Source organism: Brienomyrus brachyistius, chromosome 25 (genome assembly GCF_023856365.1).
Source record: "Brienomyrus brachyistius isolate T26 chromosome 25, BBRACH_0.4, whole genome shotgun sequence".
NCBI classification, from domain to species: domain Eukaryota; kingdom Metazoa; phylum Chordata; class Actinopteri; order Osteoglossiformes; family Mormyridae; genus Brienomyrus; species Brienomyrus brachyistius.
In genome coordinates, this window is record NC_064557.1 from 1,144,466 (window position 1) to 1,165,846 (window position 21,381).

Genomic DNA, 21,381 nt, shown 5'->3' on the forward strand with positions numbered 1-21,381 from the left:
ATAAATTGTAATGTATTGAAGTCAAACTATGTTGTCGATGCGTGTTTTTAACGAAAAAAAGCACGTTTGTGGAATTGACTAATTCTGCAGTGCATGACTTCCTAATAAAATGATCCAATACTTACGCAATGCATTTAATGTTATATTTAGTTTTATTTTATATTACTTTAATCTTTGTAATGCAGAGAAGACATTTCTCTCTGGTACATTGCTTATATACCTTTAAAAATAACCTGTGTACGATATTTATGTACCAATAATTTTCAAGTTAAAATTAAGTTTTCTTAAATTTCAAGACTTGACAAGAATACATACTTTAATTATCATTTGCAAGTTGCTTCAGTATCGAATCAATCTTGTTTTATTACCGCATGCAAATGATTGCCAAAGTAACCCGCCCAGTGCTTCTCCCACATTTCAAATGCAACGATTTGCACAATTCATGAAATACTTGAAAACGTTCACGCATATAAAATCACATGGATAAAACTGAGTTTCGGAGTTTTATTTTTGATCAACAAAGACAATCTGAAACCGCATCAGTTGTTTGTCAAGACATTTCACTTAGTCAATACAGTATTTATGTACATATTTAATAACATTATTAAGTCCTACAATCATACGTATATTTGTCATGTCAAGCTTCGCTACTCAGGCTAGCCGCGAGCTCCACCAGCGTCCGCGTCGGCCTGCCAGACATGCCCTTGCGCAGGTACGGAATTTCGTCTTTGTTTGACATTACACCAGCAATGTCCAGGTGGGCCCAGTGTGGCGTGGTCACAAACTCTTTCAGGAAGGCGGCTGCTGTGCAGGCTCCCCCCGACCTGAGGGCCAGCCCAATCCCACCCCCCCAGGTAGAAGAGTTCAACAGAAAGTAAAACAAGCTACTAACAATTGCTCCTGTGATGCTATTTCATTAACTATGCAAACATAGAAATCATACACAGATATACAATTTTACAAAGCAGTTACACACATACTTACACATGTAAGCATATACTTTATATAAATCCTATTTTATATGACTTAGTACAGATGCTCCTCCACTTACAATGAGGTTACGTTCCGAAGAACTCATCGTAAGTTGAAAATATGAAAATAAGTCGAATATGAATACAGTATGATAACACACTTGGGCGTTAGATATAACAGGCTTTGAAAATTTAAACAGAAAAAAATAATACTGTACGATATGTTGTTAAACACTGTACGAGATGTTTACGATCTCTATCACTACAATGATCGGAAGCACGGCTATCTGCAGACAGTTTCGTACGGCATATTGCTAGCTGGAAAGTTCAAAGCTTGAGGACTGTTGAATGTGCATCGCTACCGCACCACTGTAAAGTCAGAATATCGGGGGCTGAACCACCGTGAAGTGAGAAGCGTCTGTATTTATGAGAATCCTAACCGCTCCCTTGACTTACCGGCTGTACTTGCCAACGTTGTTGAGGTCTGCCAGCTGAGACTCGGTGACCTGCCGGGTGTAGTGCTGGAACAGGGGCATCCGCCATACCCTGTCTCCGGTGACGATGCTCGCCTGAAATAAAGGCAAGCGCTGAAGCTGCAAGCCAGAGCCACAGTACCGCATCACGGAAAACAACATGCATGCAAGTACCTTGTGTAGCAGACTCCATAACCAATCAGAATTGGTAAACACTCCAGTTACAGCAGAACCCAAGGCCACATCCATGGCCCCTGTAGATAAACGAGATGTTTGTCCTAATTCTCAGATCAATCCTAACTTCTGTCACACCAAGTCCTGGATGCCACCTGGTCTTGTACTTACAACATGAGACTAAATATGCCAGGAGAAGCATAGCAACTGTATACAGTACAACCACTTAGGTATCTTTACCTGTTAAGGTTGCAGCGTTAACTATGGCTTTTGGGTTAAATTTATGAGCGTAGCAAAGTGCATCTGCAAGTATCAGCCTGCCCTCTGCGTCAGTGTTGTCAACCTGTTGAAACACACATAGAGATCCACTTTTTTTATAATAGCGAAAAGGACTGGCAAAGCTCTTCTCAGTACTGGTTGAAGCCCGGCAACATCCTAGGAAAGATTTAACGCAGACGTCCCCCCCATCCAAGGTCCTGTTCACACCTGGTATTAACATGAGTCCTGGGTGATCCGATCACATGTGGACAGTACTAATTACCGAAACGCACTGAGGAGACACTGAGATCCAGTCACTCAAACCACATTCGCAGGTGGTTTGGGACGCATACGGCCACATTCTTATAGCAGTGTGAACGTGAATGTGTCCCAGGCTGCACTGAAGGACCGCCTACTCAGCGGATGTCCTCGTGTGGGTAGAAGTACGTACGTACTCATTAAACATGCAAGCGGTATTTGGTATATGATCTGTCAGAATGTCTAGGATGATTGTCTAATGAAAATCACATCACTACGAAATACAGTTTAAAGATTATAAGTAGAAGAGACATTATGAAATACATTAGCTCTCAGAAAATTATTGAAAAATAAACATATTAGGCAGTTTGTTTAGCCTGGAATACGGCAATAGCTTTTGATTTCATCTTTTCCTTTTTTTTTTTAACGTTCGGGAGGTTCTGCGCACGGAAGTGATTTACATGCTTATTGAAAAAAGTCGCGGGAAAGTGAGATCCGATTTAAAAGCGGTCAGTCGAGACGCATGCGGAGACGCGTGTTAATGCCAGCTGTGAACGGACGCATTTATCGCTGCCCGCTTGTGATGGAGCATCTCCTCAGAGGATGGTGCCCTAGGCAGCTGCCTATGTCAGCTAATGGACCAGCCCATTCTGTAAGAATTATATTTGGGTTATAAAAATACGTTGTCAGCATTCCCTAGAAACATAGCAGGATCATTTGTGCATGCAATACGCATTACAATAGCTACGACGATAAACGCACCTGTATCGTCTTGCCGTTCTTTGCCCTGACCACATCGCCCGGCTTGGCTGCCTTCCCACTTGGCATGTTTTCACACAGAGGAGCCAGACCTGAGACGATAAGGCAACGGCTGCGATCAAACGCTAAAAAGAAGCATCTCTTCCAGCAAGACTCCAGTGAAGTGAAGGTGATGCTTGTTAAACGAAGATCTATGTTTTATATCATCATTGCCAAGGGATGGTTTTGCTAGTGCAGGAGTTCAAATACAGTGGTTACAGAAAATACAATATTTGTATTCATGGTTCAAGGAACGCAGGTGACCCTTGGAACAACCGGCCGAAGTTCAAGAGGGTAAAGTATTACGCAGAATGAGTAGTTCTCGCCAACAAAGAACTCACTGTAGTATAAACTAAATCAATTCCAACTAATGTACATGCTTGTGATAAGCAGATTCTGATGATGTATTTGATGATGTATTTGAAATAGCATTTGGTAGAACTTTACTTGGGAGGACACAAGTAACCTAGTAACTCAATTACTACTCAAGTACAAATCATGAACAGATATAGTAACTGCATGAAACACATGAACCATTTTGACTGATTAACGATTGACGAACATGGGATCAGCACGTAACTAACACTTCGTTTCTAGTTAATTAATACGTCAAGTAAGACTTTACTACTACATTATCTGTGCCCCCTCAAGTAAAATGTTACTTAGTGTTTTAAGCATGTTACCCACCATGTAGTGTTTGTTTTTAGTACTTGAGGAATCGAGGAACTCACCAACGATGTTGGCAGGAAGCTTCAAGGCAGCGGCAGTTACAATGGATGAACACACAGTGGCAGCGCCACCCATGTCCGCTCTCATGGCGTCCATGTTTGAGGAAGGTTTCAGGGAGATTCCACCGCTGTGGGTGAGCATCAAACACCATCACCGATTGTCCTACACACCCACCTGAAAACTCGTGGTGATCGAGCTTTAGGATTTCTGTCCTCGACTTTGTGGTGCACTGCAATGCAGTGCCACTGAGAACCGCAGACAGTGTGGAGTCAGTTAAAAAGTGACTTAAGACATTTCTGCTCATAAAAGCTTCTAATGGATTGTAGTTGCACTTATGTCGCAGTTATTCCTTCTGTTATACTGCCTGATTTTCCATCTAGACGGCTATATGCTGATTTGAGGAGTAACTAGAGCCATTGTACTCAGACAGGTGCTTATTGTCTCTATGCTCCTGCCTATTGTCTCCTTTATTGTTCGTCTGTTTTAACATCTGATTTGCAGTAAAAGCACTTTGTGATCTTGTCTGTGAAAGGTGTAAAAAAATGTCCATTTTACCTACTTGCATACCAAAGGAAAACCGCTAAGGAGCACGTTACCTATCAAACGTTATTCCCTTCCCTACTAAAACGAGGGGAGGCTGGCTGGTATCCGGGCTTCCGTTGTAGTGAAGTTCCAGAAAGAGCGGAGGTTCATCCGAGCCTCTCGACACGCTTAAGAAAGCGCCCATCTGCTGCTCCTCAATCCAAGACTGAGGTCTACGGAAAAATCAGCATTATCACTATTAAGGCCATAACTTAATCACCAAACACTTCACATTAAAAATGACAAAACTAAATAGCAGTGGCATTAAATGAGTGGAAGTGTACTTTAGTCATCATACTTAAATACACTCCTCAGTTAATGCCGTTTAATACCTGTTTACGTTTTAAACAATACTGATTACTTTTCTCTGCAGACACAGGACAAGATTTGAAACCTGCAAAACTACTTTGTCCAGGAAAAACAAACAACAGCTGGCATCAATAAGTCTACCTCTTATAAATGGTGACCTTGTCCGACAGAGATGCAAGCTTCTGCTCTATAGTGTCAGCAAAGAGCTTTGGGGTCATGTGATTGGCTGGGGATTCCATCAGCCTTCTTGCCAGATTCTGTCCTTCTCCATATAAAACTCCTCTTTCCCAAGCGGCACTGTTAGAGCTAGACAGAATATACACTTTATCAGATGGAGAGACAAAACATTTTAATCAAAAATATAAGTGAGCAAATGCTTCATGCTTCAATGCAACGCATTTCAAATGCAGCCGAACCTTGCAACTTGAGCGCCTCTTAACTCGGACGTGGGATGGGTCTGTCGCATTTTTTCTTTTACGCAAACCTCGACCAAAATCTTGGAAGAACAATTCCTGCTAAAACTTGTATGAGTCGAGACGCGTTAAGCTCTACCAATTCAGACCTGGAAAGGGTCGGTCGAGAAAAATCTAGCCGCAACTTGACTGAAAACTCGGAACACGACAAAACAAACCAGATCTGGTAACACTTCAGTAGAGGTAACGTGCTTAGAAATTGTCATTGATTTCATCTTTATTGCTCATTTTTTCATGTGTGTATTAGTTTTATATTGATTGTTAATGCTTTCTGTCATTAGTTAGGTAGGTAGATAATTTTAAATAGACGATCATTTTGGGGTCTGGAACGGATTAAATTCATTTACTTTTTTTTATGGGAAAATTCAACTTGGATCTTGACCAAATCATAACTCAAACAGCCTTCTGCAATGAAGTTTGTTCCAAAGTCCAGCTGAATTACTAATAATACTGTTAGTTTTACAAAAAAAAAAAAAACATTGTTTGCATAATGGTTCTTAATACAAACAAAAGTGTCTTTAAATGCATTAATCCTTTAAATCTGTTTCCCAATACGGTCCTCGGGGACCCACAGGCAGTCCCTGATTTTGCTCCCTCCCAGTTCCTTGCCAGACAGTCCACATTTATGCTCCCTACCAGGAACTGAGATTGGGAAACACCTGGCAATAGGATACAGGATGAAAAAGGCTACTGTAGCTTTTAATCATGTGATGGTAAACCTCAGATTTAAGCCTCAGAACCCAAGTTCTCATTCACATACTATTCAACCTCGACAGCAGGTACTGACAGTGTGATCTATAGCAGCATTTCCCGATCCGGTCCTCAGGGATCCCCAGACCATGTTTTTGCTCCCTCCCAGTTCCTGAACTATAATGTGGACCATCTGTGGGTCCCTAAGCACCGGATTGGAAAACACTCGTTTAAATAATGTGAACTTACTTGCCATGTAGCTGAGTTTTGACCACAAACTTTTTCTTCCGCTTAAACTCGTCGTATTCGAAGAGGCCGAGTACAGCCCCCTCCGCAGCTGCCTGAGCATCTCTGCAGGGGTCCACCTCCACCAGGGGGACTTCCAGGTCCTGCAGAACCCTGCAGCCAGCTGACACGACCAGAAAGGCCCCTCAATCATCTGCAGCTTCTATGTCACCCCTAGCTGGATCTGTTCCCATGCTTTCTGAAGCCAGGTTAACTTATGAAAGTTAACCTGTGAGCAAGCATACCTCCTGACTGATATTTAAATGATCATACAAGTCAATCCTAAAATTCCACATCCAGAACCTGTCCCAGGCACTAACAGCACAAGGCAGGGGGCGCGATGACGGACCGCCAGTATTCTACAGGGTCTCAAATATTCTACACACTCCGGTAAATGCAAAGGTCAGCTTGGGAACACCAATTCACCAGACAATGTCAATACACTGCAGGAGATCAAAGCATCCAGTGAAATCACCCTGGAACCATGGAGGTGTGATAAAACAGGGCTACCCACTAAGCTGCAATGACCCCCTACAGCAGGGCAGAGATATTAGGTGGTACATTGGGCGGAGCTTAATTCTCCGCTTCTGACGTCATAAGAGGAAGTGGCTTATCCTTGATTCTGATTGGTCGAGAGTTTATGCCCATATATGGTATCAATACATGCTTATGCCACGTTTTGCCGATAGGGGGCGAAATGGTTTTGGGAGACTGCCGTTATGTGCATATATGGTATCAATACATGCTTATGCCACGTGCTGCCGATAGGGGGGTTTGGGAGATTAAACTTTAATAGAATAAAAATACATTACATGTATTTTATTAATGTGCTTTTTAATTACGTTTTTAAGGAATAATAAAACATAGAACCGGATGATGGCAAGATAGCGCATACACGTTCAGCGGGGGCGTCCGTCCGGCCCTGTGTTGTTAGTAAGCGCCGCGGCGTATTTTAAAAGAAGGCACCAAAATGTTTTAAAGAAGAAAGCACCAAAAGAAGAAAACCCTTAGTGTTATTTTAAAAGAAAAGCAGTGTGAATTTAAACAAACATGCCCGAAAGAAGCAGCAGAAGAGCAAATTTAAACAAGTGCAAGCGAAACCTATGAACATACAGCCCCGTCGTTTTAAAAGAAGCGAGCACTCATTACATTTAACCAACACGAAAGACTTTAGTTATATTTACCAGGTTTGAGAAAGCATGTAAGCGGCAAACTTTTAGAAGAAATAGGACGAAACGACCCCGGAGCTCCGGCACATGCAACTACTCTGTTTGAACAACGCGGGTCGGAATGGACGATCGCTAGTCCGGCGTTTGGCGCATGCGCACCCACGCCGACGCCCCTTTAAAAATGGCTACGCCGGCGGAGCGCCTGTTTTAGCAAATAAAACCCCTATAACCGTAATGTTTTTAAGTAATGAAGCACATTTCTGTCAATGTGAATAATAAAGTAAAGCGCTCTGAGCATTTTCGATAGCAATAATCAGGAAATAACGCTGTTAATTCTTGTTTAAACGAATGCATGCTCTCACTCTCGGGTGGCGCACGCGCGTAGTTCCACACAGCATTTCCTTTATTGAGCCAGCTCGTTGCGTCAAGCAACTGCCAAATGGCGATCAATTGTCAAATTGTCTCATACAGAAAATGCCAGCCATATGTTTGGGAGCCAACTCGTTGCGTCAAGCAACTGTCAAATGGCGAACAATTGTCGCTGGACCAAGAATTCATGCATCTACCTTTGCAATGCAACTACCTTTTTCTCGGGTCGACAGCACAACACCCCCGGATTGCTTAGCTACATTTAGCTAAATTTATCTACGTATGGTTAATCAAAAGGTATAAGCAGAACTTGAAAAGATGTATGACAACACATGCTGATCTTTTATTTCAACTAAGCCTCTTTAACCTCATCGTTTTTAAGCAATGAAACTCTTTTCGGCTAATGTGTTATTTAAAATAAAACATCTTAAGCATCTCGACAACAAGAATAAGGGAATAACGCTGGCGATCCTTGTTAAAATAACTCTCTCCATGTCGTGCTTGTGCGTGCAGCCACGATACCCACACACCACTGTCCTTTATTGAAAACAGCTGAGGCAAGTCGTTTTCGGAACTTTAAAATGTGTATACAATAAGTAAACGTGTGTAAAAGAAGTATAAAACGTGTTATAAAGCACATAGCCAACATTAATTAATAAAGAATTTAAGCATAATAGCCCAGACGTACCACGGCCTATAGCCGGCAGAAAGAGAGCTATCCTACGGCCTACAAGATAAAAGTATATGGCACCAAATTGGAATCAGTAGTCGTTAAAAGAATAAAATACATTATATGAATTTATCAATGCGACATTTTAAATACGTTTTAAGGGGTCATCGGACGCGTCGAGCTTTTCTAGCTAGAAAGGAAAGAGAGTCGGGCAGTTTTGAATGGTAAAAGCAGTAGTTGTGTATTGTTAACGGTTTATTTTTTAACAAAATGTCCTATTTTATAACCGTAAAAACACCGCAATCCTGTTTTTAGGGGGGATTTATGCGTATTGCATGTCTAGACATGTCGATCAGCTAATGTCCGCGGCAGTGAGCGATAAGCCTATGAGAAGGAAGCGTCAATTGACAAATTGACAAATTGTTGCAGAGTGCGTGTAACATCTCGTTTAACCGCTGGTCCTGAGTGTGACAAGCAGACAGACAGCATTCACGCCCCGGCAGAATGCACATTACGTCTATTTGTTAATCTGTTTTATTCGTAAATAGTATAAAATAATATATGTCTAATGGAAATAAAAGTCGATGTCTAACACCACAGCTCTGGGACTCTAGCATAGCCCCGGGCGCCCCGCTGCGGGCCTGTGGGGCTGGATGAAGTATCTAACTTCAATTGCTTAATCAGCAGGGTAAAGTGCCGTAACTTAAACGGGGATATGACAAATTAGTATAAAGTTTTAAGCCAATAAGATTTAATTAATAAAATAATTTAGTTGTATTTTGTTAGTTTTATTTTCAATAAAACACACCCAGCGCATTATTAATTTAATAGATGCAGGAACTAGTGAGCGGTATTTAGCTACGTACTTCAAAAACATTTTTAAAACTTTGTTAGACTAATACCTTAGTTATTTTAATAATTTAAGGGATAAAAACATTTGTCGTGTTTGTCAATGTGTTATTTTAAGTAAATGCGTTATTTTCCAACGCCAAAAGCCCTGTCATGTTTTAAGTGAGAAATGATATGGACGAGCAACTCTCTCTGGGGGGAGCACCCCCGGTTAGGTACTATTAAGCAGCATTTAGTGACATGCATCAAAACGCATTTTTAAAAACTTTGAAAGAATAAAGTCTTAGTTATTTTAATAAATACGTTTTTCAGTAAGTGTTTATTCACGCGCATGCACACAAACACACACACACCCCGGAGGTCGGGGGGCTTTAGAGTTTAACTTTAGGTTGCTGATCGCAATGTGTGACCAAACCCCAAAGCACCCTGACTTAGTCGTTTACTAACTTATCGCGAAAAACAGACAGAAATAGACTTGTAAATTCTAAAGAAAAGACATTAACTGTTTTTTGTTAATGTTTAAAGGTATACAAACTACAGTTGTATCGGACACGCACACAAAAACACTAAAAGAGTTTTGCTCAGTCAAAAAAACACCAAACATATATTGTTCACGCTTTTTATTAAAATGTATAAGGATTGGTTTGTTATAGGGAAATTTTAAATTAATATGAGTGGGATATAAGTCATTTAGGCAACAAGATTTGAGGAAGAACCTAAATAGTGGCTGGAAATGACCAACCAGGCAGGCAGAAGTGTGCTTTCCTTATCTCACAAGTCATGGAAGGGTGGGGTGGGGGGACACATAAGTGGGGGGTAGGAACTGTGGAATCAGGCAAGAGTGTAAGAATTTAGGATATAGTCTTGTTATTTTAAAGAAGGTGTACATGATTATTTAATTACTTTTAATAGGAACCAGTAAGATGCATTTAGCACCATGTTGCAAATACACATTTAAAACTTTAAAGAATAAGGTCATAGTTATTTTAATAAAGACATCCTACAAGGTGCCCACGGCCCTAACTTATTAAAGTTAGGCCCTAACTCTACAAGCTTGATCCGAGATGCTTGCTGGAGTACAATGCTAAGTTGACATCGGTAACGGAGCTGCAGCCTGTTTGATAGTTAATGAAACATAGTTCAAATTCAACAGTGTCAGCAGTCATCCACGATGCAGGGAGACTACAGATTGACTATAACGACCCCGTTTATCAGCTGGCATTATTTAAATTTTTTTGACAGAATAAAGCCTTAGTTATTTTAATAAATATGTTTTTCAGTAAATGTATACTCATGCTCATGTGCACAAATACACACACACACACCGGTGGCCAGGAGCTTTAGAGTTTAACTTTAGGTCTGTGAAAGTATAGGACTGCAATGTGTATACAGACCCCAAAGCACCCTAACTTAGTCGTTTACTAACTTATCGCGAAAAAACAGACAGAAATAGACTTGTAAATTTTAAAGAAAAGACATTAACTGTTTTTCTTAATGTTTAAAGGTATACAAACTACAGATGTATCGGACACGCACACAAAAACACTAAAAGAGTTTTGCTCAGTCAAAAAAAAAAAACACCAAACATATATTGTTCACGTTTTTTTATTAAAATGTATAAGGATTGTTTTGTTATAGCGAAATTTTAAATTAATATGAGTGGGATATAAGTCATTTAGGCAACAAGATTTGAGGAAGAACCTAAATAGTGGCTGGAAATGACCGAGCAGGCAGGCAGAAGTGTCCTTTCCTTATCTCACAAGTCATGGAAGGGTGGGGGGATGTAGGAACTGTGGAATCAGGCAAGAGTGTAAGAATTTAGGATATAGTCTTGTTATTTTAAAGAATGTGTACATGATTATTTAATTGCATTTAATAGGAACCAGTAAGATGCATTTAGCACCATGCTGCAAATACACATTAAAAACTTTAAAGAATAAGGTCTTAGTTTTTTAAATAAAGACATCCTACAAGGTGCCCAAGGCCCCAGCTTATATAATCTACAAGCTTGAGCTGAGATGCTTGCTGGAGTACAATGCTAAGTTGACAACGGTAACGGTGCTGCAGACTGTTTGATAGTTAATGAAACATAGTTCAAATTCAGCAGTGTCAGCAGTCATCCACGATGCAGGGAGACTACAGATTGACTATAACGACTCGTTTATCCGCTGGCATTATTTAAATTTTTTTGACAGAATAAAGCCTTAGTTATTTTAATAAATATGTTTTTTCAGTAAATGTGTATTCATGCTCATGTGCACAAACACACACACACACACCGATGGCCAGGGGCTTTAGAGTTTAACTTTAGGTCAGTGAAAGTATAGGACCGTGATGTATATTCAGACCCCAAAACATACTAACTTAGTCGTACATGAGTCTTATTGTGAAAAAACCGACAAAATAGACTTGTACACTTTAAAGAAAAGACATTAATGGCTTTTGTTAATGTTTAATTGTATAAAAATTTTAGATGTATTTGTTAAACAGTCAAACAAAAATGTGTTATTTTAAAGTAGTATAAAATATAACCTTAACTTTGGACGCAAGATGAACAATCTACACACACAGACACACACACACACACACACAGCAAAGCCCCAAGCATGCGCACAAGCGCACAACCAAAGGTGGGCTTTTAGAGTTTGCTCGATCAAAAAAAACATCAGACATATATAGTTTACGTTTTTTATTAAAATGTGTAAGGATCGATCTGTTAGAGCGCAATTTTAAATTAGTATGATTGTGATATAAGTCATTTAGGCAACAAGATTTGAGGAAGAACCTAAGTAGCGGCTAGAAATGATCGACCAGGCAGACAGAAGTCTGCTTTTCTTATCTCACAAGTCATGGAAGTGTAGGGGGATGTAGGAACTGTGGAATCAGGCAAGGGTGTAAGAATTTAGGATACATTTTTGTTATTTTAAAGAAGATGGCCATGATTATTTAATTATATTTAATAGGAACTAGTAAGCTTTAATAGGAACTAGTAAGTATTTAGCATCATGCATCAAATACACATTTAAAACTTTGAAGAATAAGGTCTTAGTTATTTTAATAAAGACATCCTACAAGGTACCCCACGGCCCCAGCTTATATAGCGTCTACAAGAATGATTTGAGATGCTAGATGGAGTACCATGTTAAGTTGACAATGGTAACTGAGATGCAGCCTGCTTGATAGTTAATGAAACATAGTCCAGATTCAACAGGGACAGCGGTCATCCAATATGCCGGGAGACTAGAGAGTGACTATAGTGCCCCATTTAACCGTTGGTCCTTATTTTTAAGAATTTTGACAGAATAAAGCCGTAGTTATTTTAATAAATACGTTTTTTCCAGTACATGGTTGTTCATGCCCATGTGCACAAACACACACACACACCGGTGGTAAGGGGCTTTAGAGTTTAACTTTAGGTCAGTGAAAGTATAGGACCGTGATGTGTATTCAGACCCCAAAACATACTAACTTAGTCGTACATGAGTCTTATTGTGAAAAAACGACAAAATAGACTTGTAAATTTTAAAGAAAATACATTAACAGCTTTTGTTAATGATGAAATGTATAAAAGCTTTAGCTGCTTTTCTTAAATGGCCAGAAAAATTGGCTCAACACTATTAGTTTATATGAGGATGGGGTGTTTGCAACAGTCACAATCCTATCAGTCAAGCATAACATGCCAAAGAAACATCTCTTTCATTTATTTCAAAGCAGACACTTTGTGCAAAAGTTGTTTCCTCATTTCCCAAACGGCCACCAGAACTGGATGGTCCTTAAAGACCTTTCATAAGACTTGGAGGCCCTGTCCTGAGGTTTATCAAAGACCAGGTTCTTACACTATAGGAGACTGGTGCTGTTTAAGTACTCGACGGGATGACCCCTGCAATGAAATTTGTAACATTTCAAGATGTAGGGATGCATGGTATTGGATGGTGGAATGTCGAACAGGTTTGTTAGAGGGTTAGAGGAGGCAGAACTATGTTTTGGCTCTGCTCTCTCGATTATCTGAGTTCTGGACAGACATATTGAAGGCCATTGAGCAGGACATCAACATAGTTCTATCTCCTCTAACCCTCTAACAAACCTGCTCGACATTCCGCCATCCGATACTATGCACCCCTACATCTTGAAATGTTACAAATTTCATTGCAGGGGTCATCCCGTCGAGTACTTAAACAGCACCAGTCTCCTATAGTGTAAGAACCTGGTCTTTGATAAACCTCAGGACAGGGCCTCCAAGTCTTATGAAAGGTCTTTAAGGACCATCCAGTTCTGGTGGCCGTTTGGGAAATGAGGAAACAACTTTTGCACAAAGTGTCTGCTTTGAAATAAATGAAAGAGATGTTTCTTTGGCATGTTATGCTTGACTGATAGGATTGTGACTGTTGCAAACACCCCATCCTCATATAAACTAATAGTGTTGAGCCAATTTTTCTGGCCATTTAAGAAAAGCAGCTAAAGCTTTTATACATTTCATCATTAACAAAAGCTGTTAATGTATTTTCTTTAAAATTTACAAGTCTATTTTGTCGTTTTTTCACAATAAGACTCATGTACGACTAAGTTAGTATGTTTTGGGGTCTGAATACACATCACGGTCCTATACTTTCACTGACCTAAAGTTAAACTCTAAAGCCCCTTACCACCGGTGTGTGTGTGTGTTTGTGCACATGGGCATGAACAACCATGTACTGGAAAAAACGTATTTATTAAAATAACTACGGCTTTATTCTGTCAAAATTCTTAAAAATAAGGACCAACGGTTAAATGGGGCACTATAGTCACTCTCTAGTCTCCCGGCATATTGGATGACCGCTGTCCCTGTTGAATCTGGACTATGTTTCATTAACTATCAAGCAGGCTGCATCTCAGTTACCATTGTCAACTTAACATGGTACTCCATCTAGCATCTCAAATCATTCTTGTAGACGCTATATAAGCTGGGGCCGTGGGGTACCTTGTAGGATGTCTTTATTAAAATAACTAAGACCTTATTCTTCAAAGTTTTAAATGTGTATTTGATGCATGATGCTAAATACTTACTAGTTCCTATTAAAGCTTACTAGTTCCTATTAAATATAATTAAATAATCATGGCCATCTTCTTTAAAATAACAAAAATGTATCCTAAATTCTTACACCCTTGCCTGATTCCACAGTTCCTACATCCCCCTACACTTCCATGACTTGTGAGATAAGAAAAGCAGACTTCTGTCTGCCTGGTCGATCATTTCTAGCCGCTACTTAGGTTCTTCCTCAAATCTTGTTGCCTAAATGACTTATATCACAATCATACTAATTTAAAATTGCGCTCTAACAGATCGATCCTTACACATTTTAATAAAAAACGTAAACTATATATGTCTGATGTTTTTTTTGATCGAGCAAACTCTAAAAGCCCACCTTTGGTTGTGCGCTTGTGCGCATGCTTGGGGCTTTGCTGTGTGTGTGTGTGTGTGTGTCTGTGTGTGTAGATTGTTCATCTTGCGTCCAAAGTTAAGGTTATATTTTATACTACTTTAAAATAACACATTTTTGTTTGACTGTTTAACAAATACATCTAAAATTGTTATACAATTAAACATTAACAAAAGCCATTAATGTCTTTTCTTTAAAGTGTACAAGTCTATTTTGTCGGTTTTTTCACAATAAGACTCATGTACGACTAAGTTAGTATGTTTTGGGGTCTGAATATACATCACGGTCCTATACTTTCACTGACCTAAAGTTAAACTCTAAAGCCCCTGGCCATCGGTGTGTGTGTGTGTGTTTGTGCACATGAGCATGAATACACATTTACTGAAAAAACATATTTATTAAAATAACTAAGGCTTTATTCTGTCAAAAAAATTTAAATAATGCCAGCGGATAAACGGGTCGTTATAGTCAATCTGTAGTCTCCCTGCATCGTGGATGACTGCTGACACTGCTGAATTTGAACTATGTTTCATTAACTATCAAACAGTCTGCAGCACCGTTACCGTTGTCAACTTAGCATTGTACTCCAGCAAGCATCTCAGCTCAAGCTTGTAGATTATATAAGCTGGGGCCTTGGGCACCTTGTAGGATGTCTTTATTTAAAAAACTAAGACCTTATTCTTTAAAGTTTTTAATGTGTATTTGCAGCATGGTGCTAAATGCATCTTACTGGTTCCTATTAAATGCAATTAAATAATCATGTACACATTCTTTAAAATAACAAGACTATATCCTAAATTCTTACACTCTTGCCTGATTCCACAGTTCCTACATCCCCCCACCCTTCCATGACTTGTGAGATAAGGAAAGGACACTTCTGCCTGCCTGCTCGGTCATTTCCAGCCACTATTTAGGTTCTTCCTCAAATCTTGTTGCCTAAATGACTTATATCCCACTCATATTAATTTAAAATTTCGCTATAACAAAACAATCCTTATACATTTTAATAAAAAAACGTGAACAATATATGTTTGGTGTTTTTTTTTTTTGACTGAGCAAAACTCTTTTAGTGTTTTTGTGTGCGTGTCCGATACATCTGTAGTTTGTATACCTTTAAACATTAAGAAAAACAGTTAATGTCTTTTCTTTAAAATTTACAAGTCTATTTCTGTCTGTTTTTTCGCGATAAGTTAGTAAACGACTAAGTTAGGGTGCTTTGGGGTCTGTATACACATTGCAGTCCTATACTTTCACAGACCTAAAGTTAAACTCTAAAGCTCCTGGCCACCGGTGTGTGTGTGTGTATTTGTGCACATGAGCATGAGTATACATTTACTGAAAAACATATTTATTAAAATAACTAAGGCTTTATTCTGTCAAAAAAATTTAAATAATGCCAGCTGATAAACGGGGTCGTTATAGTCAATCTGTAGTCTCCCTGCATCGTGGATGACTGCTGACACTGTTGAATTTGAACTATGTTTCATTAACTATCAAACAGGCTGCAGCTCCGTTACCGATGTCAACTTAGCATTGTACTCCAGCAAGCATCTCGGATCAAGCTTGTAGAGTTAGGGCCTAACTTTAATAAGTTAGGGCCGTGGGCACCTTGTAGGATGTCTTTATTAAAATAACTATGACCTTATTCTTTAAAGTTTTAAATGTGTATTTGCAACATGGTGCTAAATGCATCTTACTGGTTCCTATTAAAAGTAATTAAATAATCATGTACACCTTCTTTAAAATAACAAGACTATATCCTAAATTCTTACACTCTTGCCTGATTCCACAGTTCCTACCCCCCACTTATGTGTCCCCCCACCCCACCCTTCCATGACTTGTGAGATAAGGAAAGCACACTTCTGCCTGCCTGGTTGGTCATTTCCAGCCACTATTTAGGTTCTTCCTCAAATCTTGTTGCCTAAATGACTTATATCCCACTCATATTAATTTAAAATTTCCCTATAACAAACCAATCCTTATACATTTTAATAAAAAGCGTGAACAATATATGTTTGGTGTTTTTTTGACTGAGCAAAACTCTTTTAGTGTTTTTGTGTGCGTGTCCGATACAACTGTAGTTTGTATACCTTTAAACATTAACAAAAAACAGTTAATGTCTTTTCTTTAGAATTTACAAGTCTATTTCTGTCTGTTTTTCGCGATAAGTTAGTAAACGACTAAGTCAGGGTGCTTTGGGGTTTGGTCACACATTGCGATCAGCAACCTAAAGTTAAACTCTAAAGCCCCCCGACCTCCGGGGTGTGTGTGTGTTTGTGTGCATGCGCGTGAATAAACACTTACTGAAAAACGTATTTATTAAAATAACTAAGACTTTATTCTTTCAAAGTTTTTAAAAATGCGTTTTGATGCATGTCACTAAATGCTGCTTAATAGTACCTAACCGGGGGTGCTCCCCCCAGAGAGAGTTGCTCGTCCATATCATTTCTCACTTAAAACATGACAGGGCTTTTGGCGTTGGAAAATAACGCATTTACTTAAAATAACACATTGACAAACACGACAAATGTTTTTATCCCTTAAATTATTAAAATAACTAAGGTATTAGTCTAACAAAGTTTTAAAAATGTTTTTGAAGTACGTAGCTAAATACCGCTCACTAGTTCCTGCATCTATTAAATTAATAATGCGCTGGGTGTGTTTTATTGAAAATAAAACTAACAAAATACAACTAAATTATTTTATTAATTAAATCTTATTGGCTTAAAACTTTATACTAATTTGTCATATCCCCGTTTAAGTTACGGCACTTTACCCTGCTGATTAAGCAATTGAAGTTAGATACTTCATCCAGCCCCACAGGCCCGCAGCGGGGCGCCCGGGGCTATGCTAGAGTCCCAGAGCTGTGGTGTTAGACATCGACTTTTATTTCCATTAGACATATATTATTTTATACTATTTACGAATAAAACAGATTAACAAATAGACGTAATGTGCATTCTGCCGGGGCGTGAATGCTGTCTGTCTGCTTGTCACACTCAGGACCAGCGGTTAAACGAGATGTTACACGCACTCTGCAACAATTTGTCAATTTGTCAATTGACGCTTCCTTCTCATAGGCTTATCGCTCACTGCCGCGGACATTAGCTGATCGACATGTCTAGACATGCAATACGCATAAATCCCCCCTAAAAACAGGATTGCGGTGTTTTTACGGTTATAAAATAGGACATTTTGTTAAAAAATAAACCGTTAACAATACACAACTACTGCTTTTACCATTCAAAACTGCCCGACTCTCTTTCCTTTCTAGCTAGAAAAGCTCGACGCGTCCGATGACCCCTTAAAACGTATTTAAAATGTCGCATTGATAAATTCATATAATGTATTTTATTCTTTTAACGACTACTGATTCCAATTTGGTGCCATATACTTTTATCTTGTAGGCCGTAGGATAGCTCTCTTTCTGCCGGCTATAGGCCGTGGTACGTCTGGGCTATTATGCTTAAATTCTTTATTAATTAATGTTGGCTATGTGCTTTATAACACGTTTTATACTTCTTTTACACACGTTTACTTATTGTATACACATTTTAAAGTTCCGAAAACGACTTGCCTCAGCTGTTTTCAATAAAGGACAGTGGTGTGTGGGTATCGTGGCTGCACGCACAAGCACGACATGGAGAGAGTTATTTTAACAAGGATCGCCAGCGTTATTCCCTTATTCTTGTTGTCGAGATGCTTAAGATGTTTTATTTTAAATAACACATTAGCCGAAAAGAGTTTCATTGCTTAAAAACGATGAGGTTAAAGAGGCTTAGTTGAAATAAAAGATCAGCATGTGTTGTCATACATCTTTTCAAGTTCTGCTTATACCTTTTGATTAACCATACGTAGATAAATTTAGCTAAATGTAGCTAAGCAATCCGGGGGTGTTGTGCTGTCGACCCGAGAAAAAGGTAGTTGCATTGCAAAGGTAGATGCATGAATTCTTGGTCCAGCGACAATTGTTCGCCATTTGACAGTTGCTTGACGCAACGAGTTGGCTCCCAAACATATGGCTGGCATTTTCTGTATGAGACAATTTGACAATTGATCGCCATTTGGCAGTTGCTTGACGCAACGAGCTGGCTCAATAAAGGAAATGCTGTGTGGAACTACGCGCGTGCGCCACCCGAGAGTGAGAGCATGCATTCGTTTAAACAAGAATTAACAGCGTTATTTCCTGATTATTGCTATCGAAAATGCTCAGAGCGCTTTACTTTATTATTCACATTGACAGAAATGTGCTTCATTACTTAAAAACATTACGGTTATAGGGGTTTTATTTGCTAAAACAGGCGCTCCGCCGGCGTAGCCATTTTTAAAGGGGCGTCGGCGTGGGTGCGCATGCGCCAAACGCCGGACTAGCGATCGTCCATTCCGACCCGCGTTGTTCAAACAGAGTAGTTGCATGTGCCGGAGCTCCGGGGTCGTTTCGTCCTATTTCTTTTTAAAGTTTGCCGCTTACATGCTTTCTCCAACCTGGTAAATATAACTAAAGTCTTTCGTGTTGGTTAAATGTAATGAGTGCTCGCTTCTTTTAAAACGACGGGGCTGTATGTTTGTTGGTTTCGCTTGTTTAAATTTGCTCTTCTGCTGCTTCTTTCGGGCATGTTTGTTTAAATTCACACTGCTTTTCTTTTAAAATAACACTAAGGGTTTTCTTCTTTTGGTGCCTTCTTTTAAAATACGCCGCGGCGCTTACTAACAACACGCGGCTACGGGCCGGACGGACGCCCCCGCTGAACGTGTATGCGCTAGCTTGCCATCATCCTGTTCTATGTTTTATTATTCCTTAAAAACGTAATTAAAAAAGCACATTAATAAAATACATGTAATGTATTTTTATTCTATTAAAGTTTAATCTCCCAAACCCCCCTATCGGCAGCACGTGGCATAAGCATGTATTGATACCATATATGTACATAACGGCAGTCTCCCAAAACCATTTCGCCCCCTATCGGCAAAACGTGGCATAAGCATGTATTGATACCATATATGGGCATAAACTCTCGACCAATCAGAATAAAGGATAAGCCACTTCCTCTTATGCCGTCAGAAGCGGAGAATTAAGCTCCGCCCAATGTACCACCTAATATCTCTCAGGGCTCTCCAACTCCGGTTCTGGAGAGCTACCGTCCAGTAGGTTTTCTATCCTACTTGGCTTCTGATGAGCCACACCTGCTCTCAGGTAAATATCAGGAACAGGTGTGACTCATCAGAAGCCGGGTAGGATAGAAAACCTACTGGACGGTAGCCCTCCAGAACCGGAGTTGGGGTCTACAGACAGACAATTCAAGTCAAATGAACTTTACTGTCATATTACCTACACATGGCGGTATAATGATATGAGATTCCATTCCACAACCACAGTGCAAAGGGCTACACATATATACAAACACATACTGTACGTGCAATTTAAATACGGTGCAATTTCACAGTGCACAGCTAGGCTGAAATATTTTCTAATAATAATAATACCTGAAACAGCAGCTCGAATATTCTCTTTGGAGATGTCGCAGTTTTCCTTATCGCATATTCCTGGAGCATTTTTACCGAGCCCTACAACAACCACACTGGGGAATTCCTAAAACAATAGTAGAGTAAATATATGTAACATTCAAATATTTTATTTTCAAAGTTTATCTCTGTTGAATTCTAACATGAATATTTCTGAAGAGAAACGCTGTAATACTGTATTTTCAGTTTAAAAAATACTGTAGACAAAAACACAACGCAGATGTTAAGTAAAATGCATTGATTTTAAACGATTATCGTATACCTCGTGAATTCCATAAAATACTCGGCTTTTTCCTTTTTTGAGAGGTGGTCCAGATCTAAAAAAAAAAAACAATTCTGGTAAGACCATTCAACACATTTGGATAAATTATTCAAAGGTAATCATGAGGATGGTAATTAACTCACGTCGATAGCAGCTCTCTCAGCCTTCCAGAGAGCGATCTGTCAAAGCCATCTGCAGCCTCTGTGAACCGCGAATTTTCATCTTCTTTTTCTTTTTCATACACGCCAAGGACCAAGCCCTGTGAATATAATTCTGTGTCATTTAAGTACTACTTACTTTATGCTTTCTATCCATCCATCTTCTGTACCAGCATGACACTGAAATCATTTTGATTTTACATTTTAAGACGCAGATTCTAAATATACACAAAAAGCAAACCAATCAGCTAGATGACGTGGCCATCGAAACTCACTACCTGACTACTGGTACATAGGTAGGTAACTACACTAAAATACCGAACTCGACTTTTTAACTATATGATCTTACTACAAAAAATATCTGGATAATTAAACTTACTTTTTTCTCTGCCTGTGTGTTTCGCGATATGGAGAAACATCTGCAGTTGTGCCTGAATACCGAAGTTAATATTCTTTTTCTAAAGGAAATCATTATCATACGTATAATATTTTAACACGAAAAGGAATTACAATTTTTAGATCGATAGACACGTAACCACGTGAACCTATGCTACAGAGATCGCACCGTCCTCTGGCGTCATCAAAAAGCGACACACGTTGTTAGGGGTCCTTGCAAAATTACCACCATAGCATTATAGGTACACAAGTCATATTTTACCTTGTTCAAAATGCAAACTAACCTCACTTAATGTGAGCTGCGGTTTTATTTTTATTCAATGATTTTTTTTTAATAAAAGAAATGGAATTAGTTTGAATGAACAGTGCAGTATATACTTTAGTATATACTAAAGTATATACTGCACTGTTCATTCAAACTAATATATAATACAATATATAATAATAAATGTGACAGCAAATGGCAGGCTTACATTCTTAAGCAGATTTTTATGTGCTGTAAACCTGTTTCACTTTTCATTTTTAATGTACATTTTTATCATATTACATAATTTTACAGGTCTTAACA

The 21,381-nt window shown here is 39.1% G+C and overlaps 1 protein-coding gene across 1 annotated transcript; it reads right to left on the reverse strand.

Annotated features, from left to right (window-relative positions):
- Positions 1-490: 490 nt before the first annotated feature.
- lap3 (leucine aminopeptidase 3) lies at positions 491-21,005 on the reverse strand. The gene is made up of 13 exons (XM_048995826.1): positions 20,797-21,005; positions 20,403-20,518; positions 20,260-20,314; positions 19,959-20,064; positions 5,965-6,124; positions 4,694-4,858; positions 4,258-4,416; positions 3,664-3,788; positions 2,897-2,985; positions 1,859-1,961; positions 1,619-1,698; positions 1,428-1,540; positions 491-824 (listed from the first exon to the last, which is right to left on the reverse strand). Exons 1-13 carry the CDS (start codon positions 20,893-20,895, stop codon positions 638-640), a joined length of 1,557 nt encoding a protein of 518 aa, XP_048851783.1. The 5' UTR covers positions 20,896-21,005; the 3' UTR covers positions 491-637.
- Positions 21,006-21,381: the final 376 nt, after the last annotated feature.

What these genes read in the sequence shown, in the direction of transcription:
- lap3 (XM_048995826.1), bottom strand. Translation starts at nt 20,895, where the DNA reads ATGATAATGATTTCCTTTAGAAAAAGAATATTAACTTCGGTATTCAGG. An exon ending in GCTTCCTGCCAACATCGTTG is followed by an intron (nt 2,986 to 3,663) that starts GTGAGTTCCTCG and finishes TTATCGTCTCAG; the next exon opens with GTCTGGCTCCTCTGTGTGAA. An exon ending in TAACGCTGCAACCTTAACAG is followed by an intron (nt 1,699 to 1,858) that starts GTAAAGATACCT and finishes GTTTATCTACAG; the next exon opens with GGGCCATGGATGTGGCCTTG.